Genomic DNA, 27,788 nt, shown 5'->3' with positions numbered 1-27,788 from the left:
TGTCTTGACCTCCGCCAAACCCAAGACTGACTCACCGAACCCCTAGGGTTTGATCGAACCCAGGTTAAGAACCACTGGGTTAGGTTTAGGTTGTCCATCAGTCACGTGAATGCAAAACTAACCTGATTTGGTCTTCTGATAAAATGACTTGGTACAAATGGGTTCTTCAAGATAATTTTTCCAAATCCAGGCAAAAAATAAGAAACATTTTACTTTTAGAGAACTTTATTTACATGTCCATAAAGCAAAGTCAAAGTCCATGGTTTAATCATGTAAATCCCTGTTTATGTGCCATAACAAAGACAATAAAACACATTTAATATTGAGGGTGAAGATGATTGGAGGCCACATCCCCAAACCCCAAAATGTCTGATTTGTCCTCTTCATTGTGTTTTTTCTGTTGATAAACATCTCCATAAGTCACTTTTTAAGTAACACTGACAGCAGAGTACAGTCATTTTGCATCATTTGGACCAAAGCAACATGTCCGCACTGAGAGCTTTACAGCACAGAACATAATAGTGGTTATCCAGCAGGAGTTTAGCAATGCTCCAACATATTCAGTCTGTTGTCTCACGTTTATCTCTTCATTCAAAGTGGTCCGATCATTTGAAGAAAAACAAAAGTCTAAAAAAATATTTCTTTTGCTAATTTCATCAGCACTACAGAGGTTTTATTTTGTAAAAAAACAAAAAAAAGAACGAAAACTAAAGTTCTTTGGAGAAATCCCACAGTCGCACAGCTACAGTGAGCTATGTAGAGCAATGTTTTTCTTTGCAGAGGGATGTCACTTGATGTTCCAGTCTGTCTTTCATAAAACAAAAGTTCAATGTCTCTTGCTTTTATGCCGTATTTTGCCCTTTACAGTCATTGGTGCAGAAAGGCTTAGGTCCCACCCCTGATATATTAGTAGCTGTTCAGTAGATGACTTCATACACTGTTGCCTTCTTGTCTCCTGAGCCAGTGACAATAAACTGGTCGTCAGGAGAAATGTCACAACTGAGGACCGACGATGACTCCTTTGACTGAGCACAAAGAGAAAGAAAGATATGAGCACACAAAATAAGATTCCGTATAATTAGATTCAACAAACAGCAAAAAGATACACAATATAAAACTTATCTGCTTCCTACCTGGAATATACTGGAGCCGTAAGGGGTCCGCCATGCATTCAAGAGGTTATCTTTGCCCGTGCTCACAAACCATTTACCTACAGGACAAAACACACAGCTATTAACCGATAAAGCCTGCAGAAGCTGTGATACAAAGACAGAGAGGAAACACAACAGGAGTAGTGAGGAAGAAAGGGAAAAGTCTGTCTGAATAATGAGAGGAGAGACATTTGTTCTGCTCCTTGTGATTAAATACCGCTGGGTAAAGTGATGCAACAGAACAGTCAGAATGTGTGTACATACCACAGTAGGCAAACTTTAGAGAGAGAACACAGCTCTCATGGAGGTGCAGCTGGTACTTGTCAGGTTTAGAGACATGCAGGACTTCCACATTACTGCTCTCCATTCCCACAGCCAGCCACTCACCCGTGGGACAGTAGCCCAGGGAGAAGATCTGCACAAGCAAAACAGGCCAAAAGGGGGCGTGAGATAAGAATAAGAATAACAACAAAGACAACCACAACAGGAAAAGAAGAAGGAAGAGTCAATGATCAAGTGAAGAGATTGAAGTGAAAACAACAGAGCAATAGGGGAGGAAGGAGCAGAGGGGATAGTGGTGATGACAGAGGGGGGTGGGATTAACAGGGTAACACGAAATATCAAGATTAAGAGAGAGAGAGAGAGAAAGAATGAAAAAAGATAAAAAGAAGGGGATGGGTCAATACAAGGTGAACTATGTAAATACCATTTCTGGACAACTTCACTGTATCACATTTCCAAAGAAACACATTTTCCTGCTGGTTCATGGGGGCTCACCTGTGAGGTGAAGTCGTGCTGCTGGAGCTGGCGTCCCTCTCGGAGGTCCCAGCAGCGGACAGTGTTGTCCAGTCCACCCGTCCACAGTTTGGTGCCGTCATTGGAGATATCGATGCAGCTCGCTCCATCGGTGTGGCCCTGGAACTGTCTGTGGGCAGAGGAATAAAAAATACAAATATGTTTAACAGCCTGCTCCACACGCTTGACTTTTTTATTTCCATCTTCCTCCTTTCTCATCCAAAATCCTCCCCTGGCTGTTTCCCTTTGTCTTATAGCCATTTATCAAATGCATCTCCACTCTCCCACCATTTCACCTCCTTAAAACCTCATGACTTCTCTTAGTGGAGCCAAAATCAGTTCTTTCCTATAAATAGTTTGAGTTTGTCCTCTCCTGTCTCACCTGACAAGAGTCTGGTTGTGCAGGTCCCAGACCACGATGTTGCCGTCACTGCAGCAGGAGAAGCACACTTTGTTGTCGGGGGAGATGGCCAGAGCGTAGCAGGCGGGAGCAGACGATGTGAGCTCCGCCTTGATGCGAGGAGTGGGCGTGGCCAGATCCCAGATGGACAGTGTACTGGCCTCACCACCAACTATTAAAGTTCGGCCGTCAGAAAGAAGTTTGCAGGATCTGATGTAGTTATCCCGATTCTGAATGGATAAAATAAAAACTGAAAAGACATTTTTTCCATTGATGATGATGATGATATACAGTTCACTGTGGTGGACTGTAATGGCGACGAGGGGGGAAATGTTTCAGCAGACTCAATGTCATAAATAAACAAGTTTCAAGCTTTGGCAAGAGGACAACATAAAGGTTATTTGTCATATTAAGTATGCAAATAACTGCACCTTCTTCTGGGCATAAACCAACATTACAGGACATCAGGAGACCCAGCCTTCCCATTCAGCCACAAATATCAATCTAACTCACCAGGCAGTCGAGCTGTGCCATGGGGCTCTTGCTGCCCGGTTGGCTGATGTCCCACACCTTGACGCAGCCCTTGCCTCCGGTGTAGACGTGGCGGGTGGAGGTGCTGATGGTGACCGCACACACCACCTCTCCGTGACTCAGGGTGTGGATCTGCCGCGCGTGTCGAGGGATCCCAGGGCCCAGCAGGGCGTCAGGGGGGAAGGGCACAGGTTGCATCTGTCCATCTGCACTCACATGGAACGAGTATGCACTGGAAAGGTGCATAGAATACGTTAAAAGATAATTTTATACTTTATCATAGATACATACATACATACATACATACATACATACATACAATAAAATGTATGTATGTATGTATGTATGTATGTATGTATGCATGCATGCATGTATGCATGTATAGTCTGAATTTATTTACAGCCGTGCTTATTAATAAGATGACCAACAGAGGAGATGACATACGGTTTTCCAGAGGCAGACTGCAGGCTGGCCGGAAGCCCAGGGACCCTCATGTGTGGGTGCGGGGACTCATAGCCCACCTGCAAAACATTGAGATAAGCAATCAGACCATAAATCAAGACCATCTTGTATTAAACCTGCGTGAGAAGAAAGTCATGAAAGATCAGGAGTAAAGTTTATTTACTCATAAAAAGACTGATTGAAACTGTATTAGTGTAGATAATTGGACAGCACTGCAGAAACAAGCACAGAGCCAAGGTCACAGATTCAGAGTAAATGATGATAGTGGTTCCTCTACACACTCACTGGAAGTGCATGCTGGTATATGCTGAGCTATTACACATGACAGTAACACTGAGAAGACAAAGTCCTCTAACATACCACAGGGGAGCGGCCATAGCCCGCGGCAGCAGCTGCTGCTGCTGCTGCTGCTGCTCCGTTCATCTGGGGGGAGACCAGGTGAAGCCCTGCACCGTAGCCCGCTGCCCCGGGCAGATCTCCATTCACCCCTGGAGGAGGCAGGCCGAATGCCCCGGGGGGGTACGCTCCTTGAACTGCCAGAGGGTTCCTCAGGCCGAGAGCTGCAGCAAGGTGACAAGCAGAAAGTAAAGTGTGCATCATTTAAATGAACAAATTAAAGCAGAAAAGTGAAGAGTAGGCATTTGTTAGATGGCTCTCTACGTCTGCTTTCCACCCAGAAATAACAACCTATACTGTATAGCTTACATATATCAAATTGACTCCAAATGTAAAAGCTTCCAGAAAGACATGTTGTGACTGACTAACTCTACAAGCTGAAGCAAACACAAAAAGCAACACACTCCCAGTGCAGCCTGGACCAACACTGACCCCTGCTGGTCAAAGTGCTGTCCTGCAGTGAGAGCAGCATGCACTCTAGTGAATCTGTATTTGCACTGTCTTACGTGTGTGTTAGGCTGTATACACCACACAACTCTAACAGGTGATGTGAGGAGTATACAGTGGAATAGATTGAGGCTCATTATGAAACAGCTCACAGTCACAGTCCATCACCTCTCCTAATCTTTCCATTTAAAACGTGAGGCACACTGAATATTTTTGCCCACAGCTGCTTATTATGTCCAGATGGTGGTCGGCAGTGGAAGCTGGCTGACACCCATAACAACTACTGTGGCCCAGTGCTGATACAATCTCTTCATGTTACAAAGCCACTGAATAACTGTCGTCCCAGCAAACACACATTCAGAGTTATAATTGATCTCCTGTGGGCTGTGAAAACCTCAGCCTTGGGTACAGCGTTTCAGACATGGTGGACATAATATCATGTGAAAATACCATCACTACTTTTCTATCTATGTGAACAAAGTTTGACTGCCGTTTCAAACTTACCAAGGGGGTCAACTCCAGGTTTGCCCGGGACCGGTCTGAACTGAGGTGGTCCACTTGGTCCGGGGGTATTTGACTCTTGGGACATGGGTGTTCCTGGCTTCATACCTGGGGTGCTAGACTTCTCCCTCTGCCAAAGCAAAGACACATTAGCACAAATGGAAGGTAAATCAAATGTGAACAGAAAATAAACAGTCTGTCTTTAGGAGTAGATGGATGTAGCGAAGGCAATCAGCAGTGAGGAATGGAGCAAGCCACAGGAGAAGAAGAATGGCAACTAAAAGCACAGGAACAAAACAGGAATGACAATAAGGGGGTCCCAATAGGAGATCGAGACACCAGAGTAAGATTTTATGTGTGTGGAATGTTAAATGTACACAAAATGACACTTCTACGGGGCCAAAAAATGCAATTTTATAAAGTATTGAAAGCTGCATTTTAAATCAAATATTTGTGTACCTGTGGGGGTTCTTTGCCGCGGGATGGGGAGGTGGCACTGCTGGACGAAGCAAGAGATGTGGGACTGGCCTGTGGAGGGCCCTCTTTACGAGATGGGGGCATTTTGTCCAATCCGTTCTCCCTGGATGAATATGACTGCACACTGCGAGGAGACGAGGGGTCCTAAAATAACAAAAGCATTTTCAGTGTAATAAAGTTTCAAAAATTTCAAAAATATGTCTAATAACCCATGCACAAATTCTACTAATTACACTCATGTGAATAGGTTTGGATTTTCTGTAGGGGGCACTATACTGCAAGCATGCCACCATTACTTTTAAGTGCTGCTGCCAAATATCCAGCTCTTCCTATTGATTCCTAGCTTGCAGCAAAACACATAAAAGCTAGAAGTTTCTGGCAGCACAAAGTTTTCCCATAAAGACCCACCAAACAAGAAAATTTAAAACCTTTCATCGCAGCGGCACAACTGCCATAATCCACAGCACAACTGACACTTTTACTATATTCTCCTATGGCAGCCAAAACGTCAACACATAACAAGTATGCAAAGTATTTACAAGTTAAAATGATCTGAGCAATTCTTCTCCTGATCATGCATGCAGTAATTTTTGGGGATTTTCACAAGTGCAGGTGGACACTAGGCCTATAGTCAAAGAAAATCTTGGTAGACTAAAGGCATAGCTACTACTAATTGATTAACTAAAGGGGGGGAGGCAAAAGTTCTCATTCATCCAAAAACTCTTTATGCAGATAAATGTACTAGGAAAATGTATTATAAAGACAGATTAAACTTGTGAGTTTAATTTGACTTTTCACATATAAATACCAAAAAAATATCAAATCTGAAGCCAACACACTCACTTCCGGTGTAAATCTTTATAATCTACATAAAATGATTAGGGAACTTATACAAATTTTGGTTGACTAAGACTCCATTGAGCTATTAATGGACTAAATGACTAAAGGACTACAAGCCTGATGGACTAGTGTATAAAGGCTCTTATTATTCGGACGATCCTGCATGGTGTGTTTACATGATGTATGCCGAAAGTTATCGGGTGAGTCCTGCAACCGCCTACTAACCTCATCCACAACCAAATTATCATCACTCTTATCCGCATCACTGCCCTGAAAAGACAAGAGAAAACATAACAGATATTACCCATCGGACTCTGATGTATTTAAAAATATACATTCTAATGAGTCTTGTTTGTGGCTAGTTTTTATTTTATTTGATCAAAGCTGGTTAAAAAATAAATAAATAAAAAAATCTCTTCCTACAAAATATTATTAGATAATACATACAACTTGCTGCTTTATATTTTCAGTATCGTGTATCTCTATGAAGTTTTCAGCAGTTAATTCTAAGTATTATTACTATTAGACTTACCAGTTAGACTTGCCCCAATTTTACAACACAAATCTTTAACAGGCCCTTACTTATTTTTGAGTGAAAATCAAATGGCTTATACTCACATAGTCCGTCATGAACTCCTTCTCTTCAGCTTTCCTCTTCTTGCCGTTGCTGAGGTAGTCCGAAGGCCGGCCCTTATCCCCATTGGACAGAGAGCTCTGCGTGAAGAAAAAGGCCAAGTCAGGCAAGTACTAAATGGGAGGTACTGTGAGAAGGAGGGGGGGAAGGTGAGAGGAAAAGGAGTAACGAAGGAGGGATGAAGGCAGAGGAGGGAGGGGGGCGATAATGAGGTGAGTGCGACTGCATAAATCATGTCATAGCACTGGTGATGAATGTGATGAAATATGAGGCGCAATCGATTGCCCGACTCACTGAAGAGAGGAAACTAGAAGGGCGATTCATGAGGAGGGGATCCTGAGATACTTTTTAACTGCCGTTTTTACAAACAGAATGGCTTTAACAAATGTAATATAAATGTAATGTATTTACAAGCAAAGTTGAAACTGTACTTACTGGTCCTGCTTCACGGTCTTCTCATTCCAGGAGGCAGTTTCCGAGTGAGCAGGAACCAGGGTGCAGAGAGAGAGAGACACACAGAGACATGATTAGCTGCCATCAGTCTACATCACTAACACTGATGAGTCAGTGGAACAAACTCCTGGAGGAGTGTTATTATCAGAAACACTACACTGCTGTGCCAAAAAATCCAGCGCAAAGCCAATCAAAGAAAACACCAGGTCAAACTTGGCAATTTACTTTCCCCACTTCAGAAAGACATTTCTGACTGATCACTTATCCACTTGGTTTAAAGTTTGTTTCTATAATAAATATTTTTTGAAAAGTTTTATTATATGTGCCATACCTCTGTGGTGCTCTGCAGCAGCAGCGGCAGCAGCGGCTGCCTCCAGGTGTGCCCTCTCGTCTTTGGCAGCGAGCTGAGCCCCCAGGGCTCCAGACAGAGCCAGCAGACCGGAGCTCCCGCCCAGAGCTAGGCCGGGGTGGGGCAGGCCTGAGGGGTGTGGGCCCACAGGCAAACCCCCTGCATGTTGGGAGAGGTGCTGCGCCTGGAGCTGCTGCTGCGCACACAAAAAACAAACAGACAGGAGACAGAGAGAGAATTCTGGGTGACTTTTTAAATGATAGAAGCAAAAGTATCAAGGTGATGAAAAGAAGTGGGAAATCCTAAGAGGTGCAGGACAAAAGGCTATCTCGCTAGAGTCAAACCAACTCTCTAAAATCTGGTTTGGCTCCCCAAATATAAAACTTTTTAAAATGCTAATATATTTTAACAGAATGAATATTGTCTAAAGAAAAAAGGAGGAACGGGAGAAAAAAAATATGGGAGTTAGGGTACACACGCTATGAGGCAGAGGGGGGAGCCCACGTACCCCTATCGAAGCATTTAACTCCCCCATGGTCACCTGTTTGGCGCGCTCCATAGCCTGGACCACCTGCTGTTGATGCTGTGGGGAAAAACAAAGTCAGAATTGTTCAATATTGAGTCATTGTCAAATATATTTATACATTGTTATTGTATGATATATTTATATATTGAAGATGAGACACTAGGAATGGTGTGAGCATCATGTGGCAATGAAGGGGGAAAAAAATCACTATCATTTGTAGTTACGTGGTTTTATGTCTTTGATGTGTGTACTGTACATGAGGCTACTGTCTGTGTTGGACAATGCTGTGACAGTGGTGAGTTTCATACCTCCTGCGATAGGAATGGGATGAGCTGAGCACAGATCACGTTCAGCCGTTTGGCGATCTCCGTCTGAAACAAAGAGTGGTGCTGTCACCGGTGATGAATACACACAAACACAGATTCTGCTCAGACTGAAGCAGCACAGGTAACACACAACTGGCTGTGGCCTGCTTCTCCCAGGGCCAGTGCAGTAAATATTTCAGCTGCTTACATCTGGTCCATGCAAATGGAAACTCTGCCAGGGAGCGGGGCTAAAATATTCATGGGCAGCATCTGCTGTGGCCACAGCCAGCCCACACAGAGCGTGTGTATGTGAGAGAGAAAACAAGAGTTGCCATCCTTAGCCTGTAAACGTGTGTGTGTCAGAAGGGTGAGTCTAGGATAGTGCCATGTGATAGGACAATACTGTAAGAGTCAGGGTGCTGTGTGTATGGTGGGGTTGTGCGTATGGTGGGGTTGTGCGTACGGTGGGGTTGTGCGTACGGTGGGGTTGTGCGTACGGTGGGGTTGTGCGTACGGTGGGGTTGTGCGTACGGTGGGGTTGTGCGTATGGTGGGGTTGTGCGTATGGTGGGGTTGTGCGTATGGTGGGGTTGTGCGTATGGTGGGGCTGGGGTCCTGCTGCGAGTGTGTGTCTGCCTCAGACTGCTCTAATACCCAGCCAAAACTTCTATCCCATTTTATTAAGGCTCTTTCTATTCTTCCACATCCTTTTCCATCAAACAGAAGAATATATCAGTCAGTCGATCCCTCCATATTTGCTCAACCATTGTAACATGCTCTGCCATGAGAAAATGCATAAACATGTAGGATACATGGAGGCACTCATGAGCCGGTAATGATATGCACGAAGAGATCATGACAACATCATTACGGCCGCGGGCTGTTTGTCTTGCTGACAGCTCGACTCTGCTGTGCGTGTGTGCGCTCACATACACACTCTGGCCTCGCTCTAAAGTGATTTATTGATGCCTTTTCCTCACTCTTCCTCTTCTATAGTCCCCCCTCTCTCTCGCCCTCTCCTTCCCTCTCACCTGCACCTTTCCTCCTCTTTCACCTGCTTTCCCTTTGCAGCTAAGCATCATGACCCCCCTCGCTTTCTTCCAGTCTGGAATCCCTCTGCACCCTCTACCCCAGGGACACACAATGATTTCTTGTTAGAGAACTCCAACTACTAAATGACATCTTCGAGAGAGAGAAAGAGAAAGAGAGAGCAAGAGACCAAGCAAGACAAAGTGCAAGAGAGCAAGGAAGAGACAGAGAGAGAGATGGAAAGAGGAGAGAGAGAGAGAACGTAAAAGAGGGAATGAAAAGTAGAATGAAGTGGGTGAGGAGAAAGGAGAAGAGGACAAGGGCAGATTGGCTTCAGAAAATGACAGCCAATGAACACAGACCATGTGAGGGGGAGCAAGTAGAAGGAGGAAGAGAGGGAGACAGGAGTGTTTGTATGACTGCTACATGAACATAGATTTCTACATATACCAGATGTTTGGAGAGGTGCACTGAACGAGGTCAATCAATAACATATTTTATACACATTAAAAGTAGTAGTAAAAAATTGGCAAGAGCGTAAAACAATAATGGTAATAAAATACTCACCTGTTTGTGCATTTCGATGTTAAGGCCGTATGACATCTCATAATACTGCAACAGAGAAAGAGGAGTTAAAACTATGCATAATGAAAATGTATAGACAATTATTTAAAGTCTCACACTTGTCACTTCTAATCTTACTGTTCTCTTAAACTCTTAAATTTCAGCTGTTCCTTTCTAAATGCTACCAAAGAAGCAGCATTTGTCTGTGCGATTAGCCCAAAGCATGTGTCCAGAGTGGGTTAGAGAAGGTGACAGACTCTGCTAAAACCAGTTCCATTCCAAGGCCTTTGACCCAGGTTTTTATGCATTTTAACCAGGTCTAATGTAAGGCATTTGACCCAGGTTTTTATGTGAGAGTGGAGAGAGCAGCAGAACACAGAGGAGGAAGCACCTCAGAGACAGGTGAGGCTAGCCTCTCAGATGGACCAAAGGGGAGCATTTTAAAGTCAGATTGCAGGAAAAGTGACAGGCTGACATTTGCTTTTCAGCGTGGCTGCTTGTGGAGAGGAGATTGGCAGTTGGGCAGTGGAGCTGGCTGGCAGGATGGAGAGGGGATGGCAGATAGCACAGTGGAAGTGTGTAGGTGTGTGCATCTATGTGCTTTGTGTGTGCTCACTCCTCTTTCTGTGTGCCTCCATAAAAGACGCCTTTGCTGGCAGCTGGCAGCTTTGCTTTGCAGTTGGCGTGCCAAGTTTTGCCTGTTGCCTAGCAACATCCAAACTCCCCCAAATCAGCCGCCAGCAAAGGAGACCTGGCCTGCGCTGATGCCAGCTTGCCCCTTCCCTCCAGCTCTAAAACTTCAATCCCCCACAAGTCCAGCTCTGTGCCAGCATCACCACACCACTCTCTGTTGGCTCTGCTTTGCACAGACACACACACACTCCACTGGGCCACAGGAGCTCCTCAATACAGTTACATCAACAAGGGCCCAAAACAAACTTACACCTGTCAAATGTACAGTCATTGGCTGTTTACAACCTTGCAGAATAATTACAATTTAGAGATGTGCAGAGCATTTCTATCATAAAACTGATGTTCAAACAAGTTTATCTTAGACACATCAGTATTTCTAAGAAGGCCTGTATAAAATGTGGCTCATTCTAAAGTGTGTCAACGAGTGGGCAAAGTCTAGTCCAGCCACTATCTCCGTGAACAGGGACGGCCAGATACACAGCAATGAACAAGAATTGGTCTACATATAGAGGTTTAGAAAGGCACATTCTTCAACAGTCATGAAAACCCCTTGATTTCTACAAACTAATTTAATCCAAACTAGTTTGCAGCGTATGATATTTAATTCACAGTTTGGGCTGAATACGTCAGCCCAGCAGGATGTGCTCTCTCAAACATGAAAAGAAAGGCAAACAAACAGACAGAAGGCTGCACGCCCATGTAAACGCTGTTTATTCTGCTCCCTCTAATATCTGTGTGCCCGTGTGTGTGGTCTGCTGCCTGGGTTTTGGTGGGTGTTGTTTGGCAGCTGTAAGCAGATGAAAGGGATTCAGAGGCTTGGCAACACACTTGTTGTGAGTGAATGCTGTGACTGCGTGTATCTCACCATAACATAGTGTCTCTGGATCTCAGTCTTCTCTGTGGCCAATTTCTCACATTCCAGCTTTAAACTGCAAAGGAGGAAGAGAAACAGTTACCATTGGCATGCCACTGCAAACACAAATGCATAATAATATTACAGTGTGCAGCATGAGCACTAATAGCTCTGCTCCTTGCACAGAGCCGAGGGGGGAGCTTGGTGCTGACAGCCCATTATCACCTCAGAGCAGAGCAGAAATAGACAAAGTCACGCTCACAGCCTGAAATGCAGCCAACACTGCAAGCCGGCACATCCAGTGTCTGTGCTATTGCACGGGTGCTCGCTGGGCAATTTTAAACCCAACTATGCCCTCCACTCTTTAGTGTGGCCTCCTTAATTATTAATCAGTCATTTCACCTTGTGAGAAAACAAGCTTCACAGTTTAAGTTACACAACAAAATTCATTTATCCAAATTATCCAAAAAGGTAATCATTAAAAGATAGCTAATCCTAAATTATTATTCCAACATGCTTTGGAGTTCTGGCATTGACAACAGTCTTTGAGTTCTAATGAAAGCGTCCCACTCTCTACAGCATCTTAAACTGGCCGTATTAACAAACACACACCTTCATATAGGGTTTCTCCAAGCTCATAGTCCCTTGCTTGTTATCTCGGCTGCTCCCCCTTCTCTCCTCCCCCGGTGAGCAGGAATATTTGAACAGAACTTGTTTGTGGCTAGCCGTAGATTGATTGAGGAATGGTGGTGGGGAGGGGGGTATGTGCGGTCATTTGGTGGAGGAAAATTAGAATATGATTAATACTGCAACATTACCCTCGACCGCAACAGGTAATAACAGCCCCCTCCTGCTCCTCCACACACAAACCAATAATTGACTCATTTATCATTGCCAGTCGGTTGAAGAGGAGAGGGAAGAGGGAGAGGGGTGGGTTATGGCCCCTGCCTTATAGATTTTATTACAGTGGAATTGCCTCTTGGGGCCAAGTCACTCACTGCTGGGGTGAGGACTAATGTGACCATTGCCACGGAAGGGTTGTCAAGAAGCCATCACATAACTGGGGAAAAATAATAAAAATATGAACACAAAACATAACTATTGACAGCACAGAGTAATGAAAATGATTGCTGTTTGATTTTTGCATGTAAACCGCTTCTGGCTCCAAATGAGACACTTTTACCAGCCATATAATTGACTGATTTTGTTTTGATTGATGAATTGCGTGCATGTACTGCCAAACCGGTAACATGGCAATCACAATTATTCAGAGGAAATAGCAAGAAAAAGCCCAGGAAAGAGGAACAAGGATAATTTAGGCATTTTGATTCCTAAATGTCAAGCATCAATAACAAGTCAATGTTTTTATATATGGCAATTTTCTTTTCCTAGTAATTTTCTTTAAATGACAAGGGAGATTTTCAGTCATGACTACTTTTTCTGCACCTAGTCTGGAATTATTATCTACCATCTATCTACAAATTACCATTATCATTGAACTGAGGTGATTAGAAAGTTACTGGGCATCTTTCTATAGTGCTACGAGATGTCAATACTTAACACTCACTCACCAAAAGATTTGTTTTCTGTAAATAGCTACAGTTTGAAATTAGGAGTGTCACGACAAACACTATAGTGACTCAATACACGACAGATGGAACAATACATTAACCCCAAATATTTAGAATAGTTTGGGGTTATCATGTCAGTGGGATAAATTAGTTTTAATATTATCGTTTATAGTCTATATTTTCTTCAACAATATATCGCACTTTAACATTTCTAATCGCGACAATCCTATTAGAAGTCTATTAAAGAGGCAAATTGATATTATAAAAATACAGTTTTTGTGGGCCATATCCCACGCTATACACATTGCACAACATCACTACATAGTTGCTTCGAAGATGGACACTTCTTGTGCTTACAGCAAAGACCCCAAGGTCACACTCAGAAAGCAATAACTGCTCCCTGCAAAATGGACTTCAAGGAATGAAATTACTCTGTGTGTGTGCCATTATGTGACTGTAGGAGCATAAAAGAGTTGGAGGGGGAAATGAGGGAGGGAGTGGGGAAGAGAGCAGCGAGCAGGAAGTGGGTATTTCATGTCGAAATGATTGCCTGTAATAATTAGTCTTTGGCTCGGCACCATTTACTGAGAGAGATGGAGGGAGGGGGAGCGATTCAGAGGAGACAACAAGAGTGAGTGGCAAAAAGGAGAGAGAGGGAAGATGAGATACAGAGAGTGTGTGTGTGCAACCATGGGCTCGCTTCCTCCAATCTTTCACTGGCGCTGACAGGAGATAAGATGATCAGCCCAATGCGCTACAAATCTGCAGTCTGCCAGCCCTAAGACAGCTCTGTCAGTGCAGCACTAGCACACAGTAATGGTTAGGTGTGGGGACATACATATACACATAACCAGGCTGCACTGTGGCATGCTAATGAGATGCACACGAACGCACACACTTACAAGAGTCTACAGACAGTGAAGCATCTAATTAAGACTCCACACTTTGCACATGTGCTGTGTTTTACCTCAGCGAGCTTTGAGAAGTAAGAAAATAGCAATGACTTTCAGAGTTCAATTTACTTCATTAGTGTTGTCGAGTTGGTGTAGTCAAAAGGAAAATAGCTGTAAGAGGAGGATAAAAGTGTGTTGTATTTTAAGAAACTCACCAAAAATGTTGGGTTTCATTAAAGTCACAACAGTTGTTTTAATACTGTCTGAAGCACAATAGTTTTTATGTGTTTATTCATATTTTATAACTCATATGTTAAGAATTCTGTTAGCTAGAAGCTATAAGGGAAAATGACAAACACAATGTCTTGAACAGAGGCGATGTGGCCAAAAAATGGATCACTTTTTTCTGTACTGCTCAATCAGAATTGTTTATTTGAATGTTAAAAATGAACAAATATGGCATTCTATTCCAATTTCAAGGACATAAACACACACAATTTTTTTTCTGAACTCATTTTTTCTGAAGGCATGGGATGATATTGAAATTTGGTGTCAGGATTATCATGTTCAAACTCAGTGCGATTAACAATTATATCACGTTAATGATTAAGTTGCTGGCAGTTTAAAATATTGTGGATATTAATAATTATAATTTGAATATTATAAACTGGTTCTATGTTTAAACAACTTCTATATAATTGTACTGTATCTTAAGTGAAAACAACTGCAATCCTGACATTCTGGTGATATAATGTTGATAATCTTTGTTGGCAATTATCACGATTATATAAAATGTCACACAAAAGATCATCGCCAACCCTGTTTATCACAATAAATTATATTATTGTTTACTGCCCCATCCTTAGTTGACTTGTCCATTGAAAAGCCCCAAGCAGCTTAACATTTTAAACCAATGCTTCTTGATTCAATTTGATTATTTGCACATCTTTATCCTGAACAAGCCTGTAATTTGTCGTATTATGTATTATTCATAATTTTCTTGTACAATAGACCAGCCAAAATGCGTTTCATACTCAAAATACTTTAGTCTCTGCAGAGTGACTGTGCATTAGAGGACAAGAGCTGCTCACAGATGCATACAGGACAGGAGAACACTTCAACAGCCTCATTCAGAGACAGATGGAGCCTCGTGGAGAGAGTGCCAGCATTGGAGTCTTTACAGTGTCAGGACCGTTTAGCCCCCAACCTCCAGGTACGCCACTGTTCACTTTACATCTCATTAACTATTGATCGGCCCTTCCCTCTTCCCTCCGCTCCACTGGAAAAAAAAAAAAACTAACTGCATCTTCGGTCTGCAAACACACACAAGAAAACACACAGGGGACCCACCCAACTGGCCTGTGTACTCTTTCATCAGCTCTCAAGGGCGGAGAAGGCAGCGCAGACCAAACAAAGCCAGGATTCAGTCACTAAATAGCAGAGTGTCCACAGGGTGCTCTGCTGCCACTTACCACACATACAAGACACAAGGGAGAGGCTGGCTCACACACACACATATACACACACACACACACACACACACACACACACACACACAGCTAACCACAAAGTCAAGTGCCGCCAGAAAACAAATGGAAACTTAGGGTGGCTAGTTATCATTGGCAATTACCTAAATCATTTAATTATACGGTTACCAAAAAAAACAAATGATGTGCATGCCAAAGACTTTTTATGTAAGCATATTTTTTGGTAATGGAGTACATATAATTACTTTAGGGATGTAACGTTATCACATTCTAGTGTTGGAAATGAGTTTAATGCCATACAGTGAAATATTCCAGACCAAGCAATGACCATTTCCATAAGGAAAGTCTAACCAAAGCTTGCAGGTTATAAAAACATGTACCAACGTGGAGACAGCGCCTAAGTGTATGTAAGCATATAGAAATTGGCGTTATTCTGGAGTTTTCCTTAGTAATGAAATGGGCAGCATTACTGCCAGTTCTGTATGTTTGGTCAATCAATTAAAACCACATTAGTTTAGTTTATTAGTTTATTTGAAGGGACAGTGTGCAAAAAAACATTAATGGATGCTTTGCACCAGATTATAGCCGAAGCTAGTTTCCATCTGTAGTCCCATTAATAGTATTTTGACTGACTTCTGACCGTAATCTCCACAGTTTGGCTTCCCTCGAAGAGCCACTCCTGTTGTGCTGCGGTGTAGTTAGCCACAGACGAGAGGCAGAGCTCTTGAGCGCTGAGTGGCAGTGTACAAGAGGCTCAAAACCTATTTGACTCGGCAGACCACACACACATACACACGTTATGTTTCCATGCTTTGTGGGAACATTAAATTGACTTGCATTCATTCCCTGGAGACTGGAGCTTAACGATAATTGCAACTTGTCTAACCTTAACCTAAATTAACCTATACCCTAACTTAAAACCATAATGTTAATCTAATACTGAACGGTTTACCTTATGAGTGAAGTGAAGTGACTGTATACAAATTTAGGTCCCCAATATGTGACAAATACTGCACATATACAGTCGCCTGCACTCGCCACAAAGCTGTATATGTTGGTAAGAATTACAATAATGAGAGCTGTCAGCAGCTTCCTCTGTCTCAATTCACAGATTACAGGCTATGTACACTGCTAACACACACAGTCAGCCAGCTACCCCAACAATGCAATTTAAATGATGTGTATTCAGATGACGCATTGAATTTTATAAAACTTTTTGCACAACCTCACCTGTACAAAATGATCAGACATTTCATATCAGACCACTTTTGTGGTATTAATGAACTGAAACCAATATTTCCAATCTGATACAAATTAAAGTTTAAGATTGGAGTGCTATCGCCAATTAGTGGTCAATGTTTACATTTACTTAAAAATACCAAAGTATTCACACAGGACACCTTTCCTAAAAAAAAAAAAAAAAACAGATTAACTGGGGTAGGGCACTGGGCAATGTAGGAGAAACATGCCCCATAGTATGATGGGTTAAAATATGAAGTGAAGAGCAAATTCTCTGTCACTATCCCTGAATTCAGCATCGCCAATAATGTTGGCTACAATTTAAACACATATTTACATTTATTAATCATCAGACTCTTACATGGAACATGTGTATAGAGCAACAAGTACATGCCACAAACAGCCACAGAATTAGAAAGGCACTTCTCCATGCACACACATACACACGTACACACACATACACACGTACACACACAGTTGCAGCTCATGAGCACTAATCCCTTCCCTCCATCTCATTCCTGGCATCTAATCCAACATCTATCAGAACCAGCCACCTCCTCAGCAGTCAAAATACACTGCTAATCCAGGCTATATCCAGACATCATTGTGTGCAGATAATTGGGGAGGCCTGTAGTCATGTCTTGAATCTGTCACACTATGGTCCATCCGTTGGCTTTCCTGGCTTTGGGGGCACAAGAGGCTCTGATTAGGTGAGGTCTGTGGGTATAAGAGTTTGACCTGTCTGCTGCTGGACTAAACAAAGACACTTCTAATCCTGATGATGGGGAGCTGTTAAGGTCTGTACCAACTGGTTAAATTCACTTATTTTGGGGATTCCCATGTATTTGATTGTTTATACATCAACTCCTTAAGCATCACTATGACCTATAGCCAATGTTTTATAGAAGGCAAAGTTTGAATATGTCTCACCAGTTGAAATTCCCTTTTTAAACAACACATGAACACTGATAACACTATGGTCATGGTAAAGATTGTTGTTGAGGAATGGATAAGGCGCAGTCGCGTTATGGCATTGAAGTGTCTCGGGTGAGAGAACAACTCCCTCCAAGAGTAAGTGGTAAAAGATGAGATATATAAAGAGATATTTAATGGGATATTAATCATAGTAACTGCATAGAGTTTAGGATTTCCTATTCCAAAATGTCAAATACTCCTCCAATTATTCTTTCTTGTAGTATATTAACAACAAATACCACTGCTGCTTATGTAGCAATAAGTGCACAAACTCATTCCAATTTACTTTTAAGTTGAGTCACATGTCAAGGAAACAACTGACACCACAATCTCATCCATTTTGCTGTTTGTCCAGTTTTCCTCTTGTTATAATAATAGATTTGGGCTATTTTTTCTTGGTGCACCTTGGGGCTGTGCATCAAGGTTAGACTGGCCTAGAAACATGAGCCAGAGTTGCTCACACAGCACTGAGAAACTGCAACCACAAGCTCACCATTGTCCCCAATCACTTCCTTACATCGGCCTTTCATTCATTCATTGTTTATTCTTCTTAAAACAGTTCATTGTGGTGTGAAGAGGCACCAGTCCAGGTGTTTTGTAACATGAGGTGTGCCACTGAACTGCTGCCAGTAGAGCAGATAAAACTGTCCTGATGACAAGAGGTGCAAAAGTCTCATGTTCCCTTATATTTCTGTTACGATAAATCTCAGTGAAGGTATGTGTTTTTTTACATTTACATCAACTCAAATGGGTATATGGTGATACTGATGCTTAATACTAATGCTGTAATAACCACAATGCAAGGTTCTAATGAGGGAAGTTAGTCTTTGATTTGATTTAATTGCACAGCCGAAGTCTATACTAAGTCCACAGACAATCCTTTGTCAGTAAAAGCATATGGTTTGGCACAGACTACAGACTTTTGTGTCATTTAATTTCAAAAAATTAATAGTGAGAAGTATTTGTATCTATTTTCAATAAGAATTCAATCAGTCAATAGGAGGTAAAATATTTTTGTCATATTGCCCAGCCGTATCATCAAGTATCATATCATTCCATTCCCCATCATTCAAAACAATAGTTCAATTCAATTCAATTTTATTTTTCACAGTGGTCAAAGTTTAGTAAGGCACATACATACACAGAGTCTTGAGTGGACTCCAATCGGTTATTGTGGGTTACTGTCTTTACTCCAGTCTCCGCCCCTTGCACCAATAAAGACATGCATATGTGCAAGGCATGAAGAAAGTTACAGGACATGGACAGAAAACCTAACTGGCCAATGTGTATAGAACCTGAGGCGCCATAGTTACTGACATACACACTGCAGCGCATCTTGACCACCACACAGAATTCTTTCATCATGCATGAATCTCTAACAAAATCTAGTAAAATATGCATATTGGATCTGAGCACAAGTTCGACCTGCAAATACAATCGTCCTCCTGTTTGCATGCGTTTGAAAAGCCAACAGACTGAATTAGATAAAAGGTGGTCATAAAAGTCTAATACATGGGATTATTCTGCAGTGTTTGTTCAAAGCTTGGCCAAACAGAATAAAAGAGGACACACACAGTAGCCCAGAGGTTCGAGGGGATGTGGACTGAGAAGGGCTTATAAAAGAAGTTTGAAGTTGGATGGCGGCGAGGGAGGGGAGACTGCAGCCAGCTAAAATCAAAGCCGAATGAGAGCAGAGCATCCACGGGAGGGGGCAGAGGACCCTGTGAAGGTGTGCCAAGAGATGAAGAGGAGGGGAGCAGAGAGTGGGAAAGGCTGGGACTCCAGATCCAACACAAATCCCACATTCAAAGACTTTGAGGCCACTCATTCCTGCACATGAGGAATGCAGAGGAGGAGCCTGCATACGCACTACGCACTCATTTGTGGAGGCTGCTGGCCAAAGACAACATTTGCAGAGTACCTGCTGGAAGTGGGCCAAGAGAGTTAGTCAAAACATTGCATATGTTTGGCTCACATTATCACAGGCAGAAATTTGGAGGCTGTGTGAACAAGTGGACATCAGCACAAAGGAAAACCTGGAGTGGATGTAAAGAACTGATGGAAAAAATACATAACCTCTTTATTCACAACCACTGAGCCAAACAACAGCCTGATTCAACATAGGCCCCTGCACGGTTTGTGATAATATGAACATCAATTACAGTGTCCCACCTGTGGTACTGAGTCTGAAGAAACTGGAACTCTTCCTTGATGCGGTCTAGTGTCTCTGGGTAGGTGAGTTTCAGGGACTGGGGTGTACCTGATGCTGCGGCAGCTGCAGCAGCTGCTGCCACCACAGAAGCCGAAGACCCCGGGGGTGGCTGTAGAGGTGCCTGTGAAGACAGGGAAACAATAATCAAACAAACATGTAATTCTGGCCTAATATATAAGCGCAAGAAAAACATATTTATAATTCCAACACTTGCAATTGCCAACAGACAAGTTTTCATCACCATAAAAAGTGCTATATAGTAATAATACTGTATGAATGAAATGAAGTACAGTAGTAGCAGGTATTCAGAAAATCTGTTGCCTGTAAACCCCTCCCTAACACTGTGCTTAGTCGCCCCTCTCTGCAGGGTCCAGAGCAATTAGGAGGCTACAACCATAGGGGTAATGCTGCAGGACAGGCGCACAAAGGGGGCTGAGAGCAGGGCTGGTGGGGTAGTCAGGGGCTGTACGTCTCTCTGTCTATTTGGCTCAGTGTCAAAATAACAGGCTGAAGAATCTGCCGGGGCCTGGGAGCTGCTTCAAGGGCCAGCAGCCTGTGGTCAACAGAGACACTGAAGTTCAGTGACAGGCATTAATGAGCGTCTCTGCGGAGAATGCTCTGTTAGCAGGTTAATCTGATACAAATATCCAACCTGTGAGGGTTGCCCACTGCTATAAACTGTCTCGCCAATGTCAGTTAGCTGCAGTTTTTCCTCCCACAGACAGTAATGGAAAATGAAAGAGGCATTTGTTTTGTTGTTGTGTGCATTCTTTACCTGTAGTCTCGGAGCGCTGTCTGGCTCCCCGGTGATTGATAATAATGTAGCCCGTTTCCTTGGGCTATTTGGAGGCATTTGCATTTAAAGAAAAAGATGTGTTCGTTTTTGTATTCCAGTGTGCAGCCTCAATCACGCAGTCAAGGCTTAAACCAGACTGAAAGGAAACATGGTCCATCCCCATTTACACTTATGCAATTCAAGATTCTGTGCACAGAATTGTTATGACCAACAGTAGTTTTATTTAAAACTGTAAACTATTTGAGGAAAAAAATGGTTTAAATTGACTAATATTTAATCAATGGAAATGGAAATTGAATTAAAACCATCACTGTGATTTTAAGATGGCTGAAACTGTCTTGCAAGCCACATTCATTTGATGAATAATATAAAAAGTAAATAGTGGATTTTTGGATTAAAAATGAGAAACTGAGAATAGTAAACTAGTGAGATGATGAAAAAGAAAATTGCACTTATGTAATTGAACCTTCCAAAAAAACGATTTCTGGTTCTTTTACCGTCCATTCACTATTTGTGCAATACTTCAGACATGTCATTTGTATGTCATCATTGGGATGGTAAAAAAGGTAAAATGATATTATTCAATATATCAATACCACCCACATCTACTATTATTATTATTTTTTATTTTTTTTTGCATTAAGTGCATTTAAAGCAAGCTTCTACAAAGTACACTTACTTCCAAGTATTATTTAAGTTAGTTCAGTGATCTAATTGTATACATTCAAGACAATGTACTTCAAGTGATCCATATTCCTACAATTGCAATGTACATATAAAATGTTGTGTATGTAGTGTACCCATTTGTTGTCTCGTTATTGTTTCGATGATGTATCCTCCAGTAAAGAGCCATCTTAATAAACCCATTCACTACAACTGTAATAATTAATTTGGTTTAAGAAAGGAGTGCACTTCTCCGTGTTCTACACTGACGTCTGTCACACGCTAATGGCGCTTAATTAGACACTTATAATCACAACAACTCGGGCTCCAAGGAGAGTGGCAGCACTACTGTTCAGCTGAGGGATACGGGCGATGCGATGAGACAGGGAAATGAGGACTAAGAAAGGCAAAAGACCATAGGAGCGTGCTGTGGCCTCATTGTTCCTCTTTCTAACAAGCTGCTCTCAATCTGTCCGCCAGATCCCCCTCCTGGAGCACACACCAACATTACACACACATACACACACACACACACTACACACACGCACACCACAATGCTCCCACAAACCCCTGATTAAACACACAGCCCCTCTCTCCTCACACACCAATTACTCTTCACAGCAGAGGAAAAGAGCACCAAGGCCATTTTATACAAGATAGAACATGGAAGAAAGGGAAGATTCTCCATCACTTCAGTTTTTCTAAATTACATCCTTCCTTCTTAAACCACAGTGTTATCTATGGAGTCTCAGCCAGCAGTGTGATGAGGAATATGTCTGGTTAGTTTCATATGAGAAAGGTGAACAGCCAGCAGTATGATGAGGAATATGTGTGGCACTTCAGTTAATTTTTTCCATCTAATAAAAAAGTAAGCTGTCAAGACAAAAACAATGACTAAAATTGGGTATCATTAAGATTTTTCCGATATGATGCATACTTCGAAACATAAGCCACGATACAATGTGCATCTCGATACAGAAGAACAGTACTTTTGATACAAAACAATACAATATATTTCAAAACGATTCATTGAACAATATAGGCTTTTGTGACCCTTAATGATCAATCCCATTTTCACAAAAAATAAACATTAATAGCGCATATATCTTCCGTTTATTGAAGATGAATGAACATAATCGAGTGCATTTTGTTTAGTGCCTTTTACAGTAGAAAGTACAACATATCAGACTGTTTCATTGGTCAATATTATTCATCCACAGCTTATACAAGTTACACATTTACATGTACATGGACATGTGCATTTTAACTGCTCTAAAGGATCACGACATATCTACTAAATCACAACTGTGATACTAAAAGTTTTTGTTAAACTAGTACCCATGCAAAAGTAATATGAAACACGCCCGTTTTAATAATTCAACAGTGAATCAAAAGTTAAATGTATTGCATGAACAAGTTTCTTTCCTCTAAACAAGCTACACAATTATAGTGTTGTAACAGAATAATTTGATAAAATATACCAAAAAAATATCGATACAGCAGCCTACAATATCGATACTGTATCATTACATTAAATGTAATGATACAGTATCATATATGTCGATATTTCAATATTTTTGCACACCCCTACCAATGACTAATTCACAAAGACGTCATGCCACTTTATGACCCCAGCAACAAAAGCACACCTTTCATACCCCGCTGCTAGCCAAGTGACCAAACAGCTGATCAGTCTTTAATGGCAAAGGCCAACCATCAGTCTGACCCCGTGACCCATGGTGATGGATCCAGTTCCACTGAATCACCTGATAATCCCAGTCATGTCTTTGCTCCAAACAGAGACGAGGCATCTGCCCTTGAACAAAGCTTACATAGACGGAAATCTCTTTTACACAATTACACACAAGAGCTTTTTGAAGTCAATCTATGTGTGGTAATACGAAGAGAAGACTGAGATGGGCCCATGTGGACATGACAAGCTTGATTCTGATATGACTATGGATCATCTGATTACTCAACTGTTTAGACAAATCAGAGGACATGTTGGTATCATTTCCATTGCACAATGCAAGCAGGGAAAGCCTAAGCTAAAGTTAGTAAAGAAGTATCCCAGTATAAAGAGGGAAGCCTGTCACATTCGATATCCAGGCACGCGCACACACTAATCTGCTTTAACCTACGAAAGCCTAAGTCTATTGCAATGATTAAATGAGGACCTGATGATGAAAGGATGAGAGTGGAAACACAATGAGTTGTCTATGGGATTTTAAGTACATGCCTTCAGAGAAATACAGGGGGCAACAATCCAATCAGGAACTTCACACATACTGTGTACATATACAAACATCTCAGCAAACCACACAAGCATGAAGTTATATGGTACACTGGTTTACATTTATCAAGAACACACAGAACAATACCATATAGTTTTGGTGGCATCTCTTTATTGATAAAATCCCCTAAACAGCTTGCAGTAATCAAACAAAACATCCCAGAGACACACTCTCATGACCTCACATCCTCCCTCACTCGCCTGTTGCCTCACACAGCCCCATGAGCGTGCTTGCCCCCACAGGTCTGATCTAGCTCTAAAAAGATGTGTGCACTCAAGATTTCCTCAAGTATTAACAAGTACATATGCACTTTATGCTGTTCATGAGGGGAACAGCCGTATCAATGAGAAACCACAGGATGCTGCTACCCACACTGATGGATCATTTGCTAATGGCTGAAGCTGTTTAATGTGGCTCTACAAAATCCCTTCTTTCAGTCTTCCTCTTCATCAAATGTCTGCTCTCTGTGACAAAAGTTGTTCTGGATTATCACTGGTAAATTCCCTTTGGAGGGGACAACATGGCAGTGGTTAGTGTCCCCGTCTTTCATATTCTAATGCAATGCGAGTTACATTGCAGATTTAATGAATGCAGTGTGAATAGTTGTCAATATCTGCGTCTTGAGTTACATGACAAACTACACATTTTCTGCAGCGTCTCCCGCCATGACCCTTCAAGTGGGGAATATGTTACAGCCCCTGCAACCCTCAAGTTACACAGAAACCAATAAACAAAAGAAGAGTAAGTCACTTCATGTGGAATCGTTTTTCACCAGTAGGTCTAATGTCTTTGCTGGTTTGGGACGGTCTCAAAGAGTAAACTCTTAAAGAGTGAGTACACTTGGGATTTTTTTGATATTGAGCTTCAAGGAGAGGTGGGCATGTTTTAGAAATAGTGATGATAATAATGTGAAGGTTTGTGAAAGTTTTTAAAGATATGAATGTTTTGAATATGCGAAATATTGTTTGTATTTAAAAAAAAGGTTATGAAAATGTACATGTCCAAATAAGGGTATGAAGTGATATTTTCACACATTTCTGTTGGATTAACATAATATCAGGATAATAAAAAGATTTTCCTTTTTGTCAATATTGCCCACCCTTAGCTTCAAGTAAAAAAGTGGTTATGTTTGCACAAATGCAAAGTAGAATATATAATTTTGGGTGTTGTTTACAGCCAGACGACCCCCCACCATTTTCAGAGCTGGATGTTAACACTGCTGTTTCCAGCTTTAAATTTGTACGTCCTTCAGAAGGGAAGATGCCATCTTTGCTGCCTGCTCGATGTAGCATTGCCCATTAGACTGGCCACTAATTACACTGCTTATACCCAGAGCCTCACATCACAGTAAACACCCACCCAGCTCTGCCTCTTTCCCTCTCATCTCGGTACCTCCGGGAAGGCACATACTATTTACAGCACCTCTAACAAAGCCTAGACAGGAGCGCTAATGACATTGTTAGCCAAATTAATTTAGATACCTTTAAGAACTACTAATAAGATTTTCTTTTTTGTATAGACGAAGTTGGTATCACTCAAAATATTTTGAAATGTTTCCTGGAGTTAAATGGCCAGCTTTATTTATTTTAAGTAAATATTTTCTCCATTGTTTTCCAATATACAGTCACCTCCAATCACACAGTATTAGATAGTTGGAAGAGGATTGCTGATGTGGCAAGGTGATTTGCATTGTTCCAGAGGCATGTGGTGAGGAATAATGACACAGCTCTGTCGCCCCTGCTGCTAATCTCCCAGTGATTCCTGCACTTAGAGGGGAGGGGTCTGCCAGGCACCTGTTTTCATTAGCAACCACACATCTTTCTTTACCGCCTCATTCCTCTCTCCCTCTCCGCTCTTCCAACCCACAAGCCTCGTTATTCAAATTTCCCCGCTGTCACCCCACATTAGCAGCGTGCCACAGTTTGCCTGTCAGCTGGCTTAATTGCTGGAGGTGCTTTCCTTTTATTAGGTAAATCCCACACACACACACACACACACACACCCTACTTCTCCATCCCCATGCACCTCTGCTGAACCAGAATTTCCTTCAGCCAATTCTATCTCCATGAGCTCAGCTGATCAATGGTCATTCACAAACCAAAGAACAGTGGTCATAAGGTGGGTGTGGGTGGAAAAGCATGCATTAGTATTTACAATATGAAAAAAGTTGAAATTTAACTTCATGAAGAGATTTTGCATGCTGTAAGTGTGGGTTTTTCAGACAAGCTTGTACATGGGAATGCATATGATGTGCAGCTGTATAATGGGTTTCTGAAACAAAAACTCCTTTGAAAATATTTTGGGTGGTTTTGTGGTCATGTTAATGGTTGACAATTGGCTGTTTCAATATATTTTCCTTTGTAAACATCTATTATCTTTTGTCCTGGATGAATGCGGATCATAAAATGTGGGTCACACGCCTGTATAAAATATGGGTCATTCCCTTTACAACACCTCTGTATCCAGTGATGACAGCTCCATGCCAGTGTAGCATTTCAGAGATGTAGCGACTCGCCTTAGCTGAGTGGCACTGGCAGGAGGTGCAAACAAGAGCATGGTGCTGTGTGGAGATGTGGTCCAGGGTTAAAACAGGGCCACCGCACACCACATTCCAGCCTGGACCGCCACCGTCTGCCCCCCTACGCCCCGGGACGCCTGACCATACATTAAGATGTGGTTTGGAGCTCGCACAGGGAACACAGGCTAGATGAGAGGGATTGGGTTTACAGTGCAAAACCTCAAAGCCACAGTCTGCCTCCTCTTGCCCTGCTGCCTCCCTACACTCCACTACATACACTGAAAAACATGTGGAAAGAACAAGCTATCACAGGGAAGTATAGAATGGAAATCTGGCTCAATTGTAATGGAATTTGAGTATGCAGCCAACAGTCTATAAAACCTTTAATTTCTGTGAGGAATTGATTAAAATGCCATCTACTTCACACTAATCTGGTTTCTTTGTGGGACGTGAATGTCAAAACACCATCAGGGGTGGAGGGTGGGAGAGAAGGGGTGCCAGAGGGATGGAGATGAGGGTTAGGCAAATGAGGAGGTCTTAATTGATACTTGATACAGCTGGAGGATCAGTGTTTATGTATTTTGAACAGCTCAAAAGGCTCTCTGCTAAAACAAATGAAAAGAAAATTAATCTGTTTTATATTAATAGAATATAAGGACGGGTAAACAGAAAGGCAAACTTCTAGTAGCCAATTGCTGCATGCTGCTAATATTAGATGAAATAACTGAGAGCCACTTGTCTTGAGATGGGCATTGAGTGAAAGTGTCAACAAGCTCGCCTCACTTTTCTGCCCTCAGACTGAAAATAAACGTGAGAAATACACACTTTATCAAATGGGTCAACTTCACAATAGCCTAAATGAAGACACGATGATCATATGGCTACGGTGGCCATCAAGGACTGGGGAACTGCGCACAAAACACAAAAGGAAAGTTGGAAGAGAGGCTAAACTGTAACTGTGTCTGAACTAAAGACGATTACAACATAAGTTAGACAAAGAAAAGTCAAGAGATATATTGTTAGATTGTTTACTGTGGCGTTTTTTTCTCCTTTCTACTAATTTACTTGCCTAAAATGCCGTGCGTAAAATGGCATTCACGCACTTGGGACAAATAATAATAAGAGCAGATAACTACTTACCGGTGGTCGGTTTTGAGGAAACATTTTAGCCGCCGACGTGTGTGCCTCCCTGTGCGTTTTTTGTCCTTCTTCTTGCCCTCCTTTGCTTCGTCGAGAAATGCGAGCTGTGGAATCACTATTGTTGCCTTCAGAGAGGCATTTGGCCTGCTTTCAAAGGTAAAGCCAAAGCTAGTCTCGACTCGCTCATTCCTTGCTTCGAGACTCCTTTGTCCTGGGTTGTATCTCCAAAGCGCACACCGCACCACACCGCGCAGTTGTAGGCGAGGTTGTGGAAACCAGCCGGGTCGAGGACGCGAAGAAGCTAGCTAGTTTCCTCCGCTTTTACCGCGCCCGAGTCCATATAACTTGGCGCTTTCAGCAGCTCGGAAAACCCTGTCCTGTCCGTGTGGGTTGTGTGGAGAGAACAAGGCCAAAGCAGAAGGAGACAGTTTTCTTGAAGCTTCGAAGACGGACACAGCAGCGGCACATTGAACGCACTCTCTTTTGTCTTGCGCGCTGGCCTGCACTCTTTTCACACAGCACTCCCCAGTCCCTCACTGCCTCTCACTCCCCCCGCTCTCATCCGAATGGGACATAACATATGAGTAACCTTAAA

General features: G+C 42.3%; 1 protein-coding gene across 6 annotated transcripts; it reads right to left on the bottom strand.

Moving 5' to 3' along the window:
* Positions 1 to 207: 207 nt before the first annotated feature.
* tle2a (TLE family member 2, transcriptional corepressor a) lies at positions 208 to 27,740 on the bottom strand. 6 transcript variants are annotated; one of them, XM_033964934.2, is made up of 20 exons: positions 27,194 to 27,740; positions 19,743 to 19,903; positions 11,418 to 11,481; positions 9,863 to 9,907; positions 8,271 to 8,333; positions 7,915 to 8,019; positions 7,419 to 7,632; positions 7,070 to 7,086; positions 6,619 to 6,714; positions 6,226 to 6,270; positions 5,143 to 5,304; positions 4,687 to 4,813; positions 3,700 to 3,899; positions 3,322 to 3,398; positions 2,860 to 3,109; positions 2,329 to 2,576; positions 1,929 to 2,076; positions 1,416 to 1,566; positions 1,134 to 1,210; positions 208 to 1,025 (listed from the first exon to the last, which is right to left on the bottom strand). In XM_033964934.2, the coding sequence occupies exons 1-20, from the start codon at positions 27,215 to 27,217 to the stop codon at positions 918 to 920; spliced, it is 2,382 nt and encodes a 793-aa protein (XP_033820825.1). In that variant the 5' UTR covers positions 27,218 to 27,740; the 3' UTR covers positions 208 to 917. The 6 variants fall into 6 exon arrangements, with proteins under 6 accessions (XP_033820825.1, XP_055077559.1, XP_033820826.1 ...); XM_055221584.1 differs by having other exon boundaries at positions 7,419 to 7,629; XM_033964935.2 differs by having other exon boundaries at positions 7,945 to 8,019.
* Between the last annotated feature and the right edge of the window lie 48 nt (positions 27,741 to 27,788).

The sequence above is a fragment of the Periophthalmus magnuspinnatus genome, chromosome 4, assembly GCF_009829125.3.
Source record: "Periophthalmus magnuspinnatus isolate fPerMag1 chromosome 4, fPerMag1.2.pri, whole genome shotgun sequence".
NCBI classification, from domain to species: Eukaryota; Metazoa; Chordata; class Actinopteri; order Gobiiformes; family Gobiidae; genus Periophthalmus; species Periophthalmus magnuspinnatus.
This window is presented reverse-complemented; position numbering and strand designations above follow the sequence as displayed.

What these genes read in the sequence shown, in the direction of transcription:
- tle2a (XM_033964934.2), bottom strand. Translation starts at nt 27,217, where the DNA reads ATGTTTCCTCAAAACCGACCACCG. An exon ending in GCGGCAAAGAACCCCCACAG is followed by an intron (nt 4,814 to 5,142) that starts GTACACAAATAT and finishes TTGCTTTGGCAG; the next exon opens with AGGGAGAAGTCTAGCACCCC. An exon ending in TGGCACAGCTCGACTGCCTG is followed by an intron (nt 2,577 to 2,859) that starts GTGAGTTAGATT and finishes TTATCCATTCAG; the next exon opens with AATCGGGATAACTACATCAG.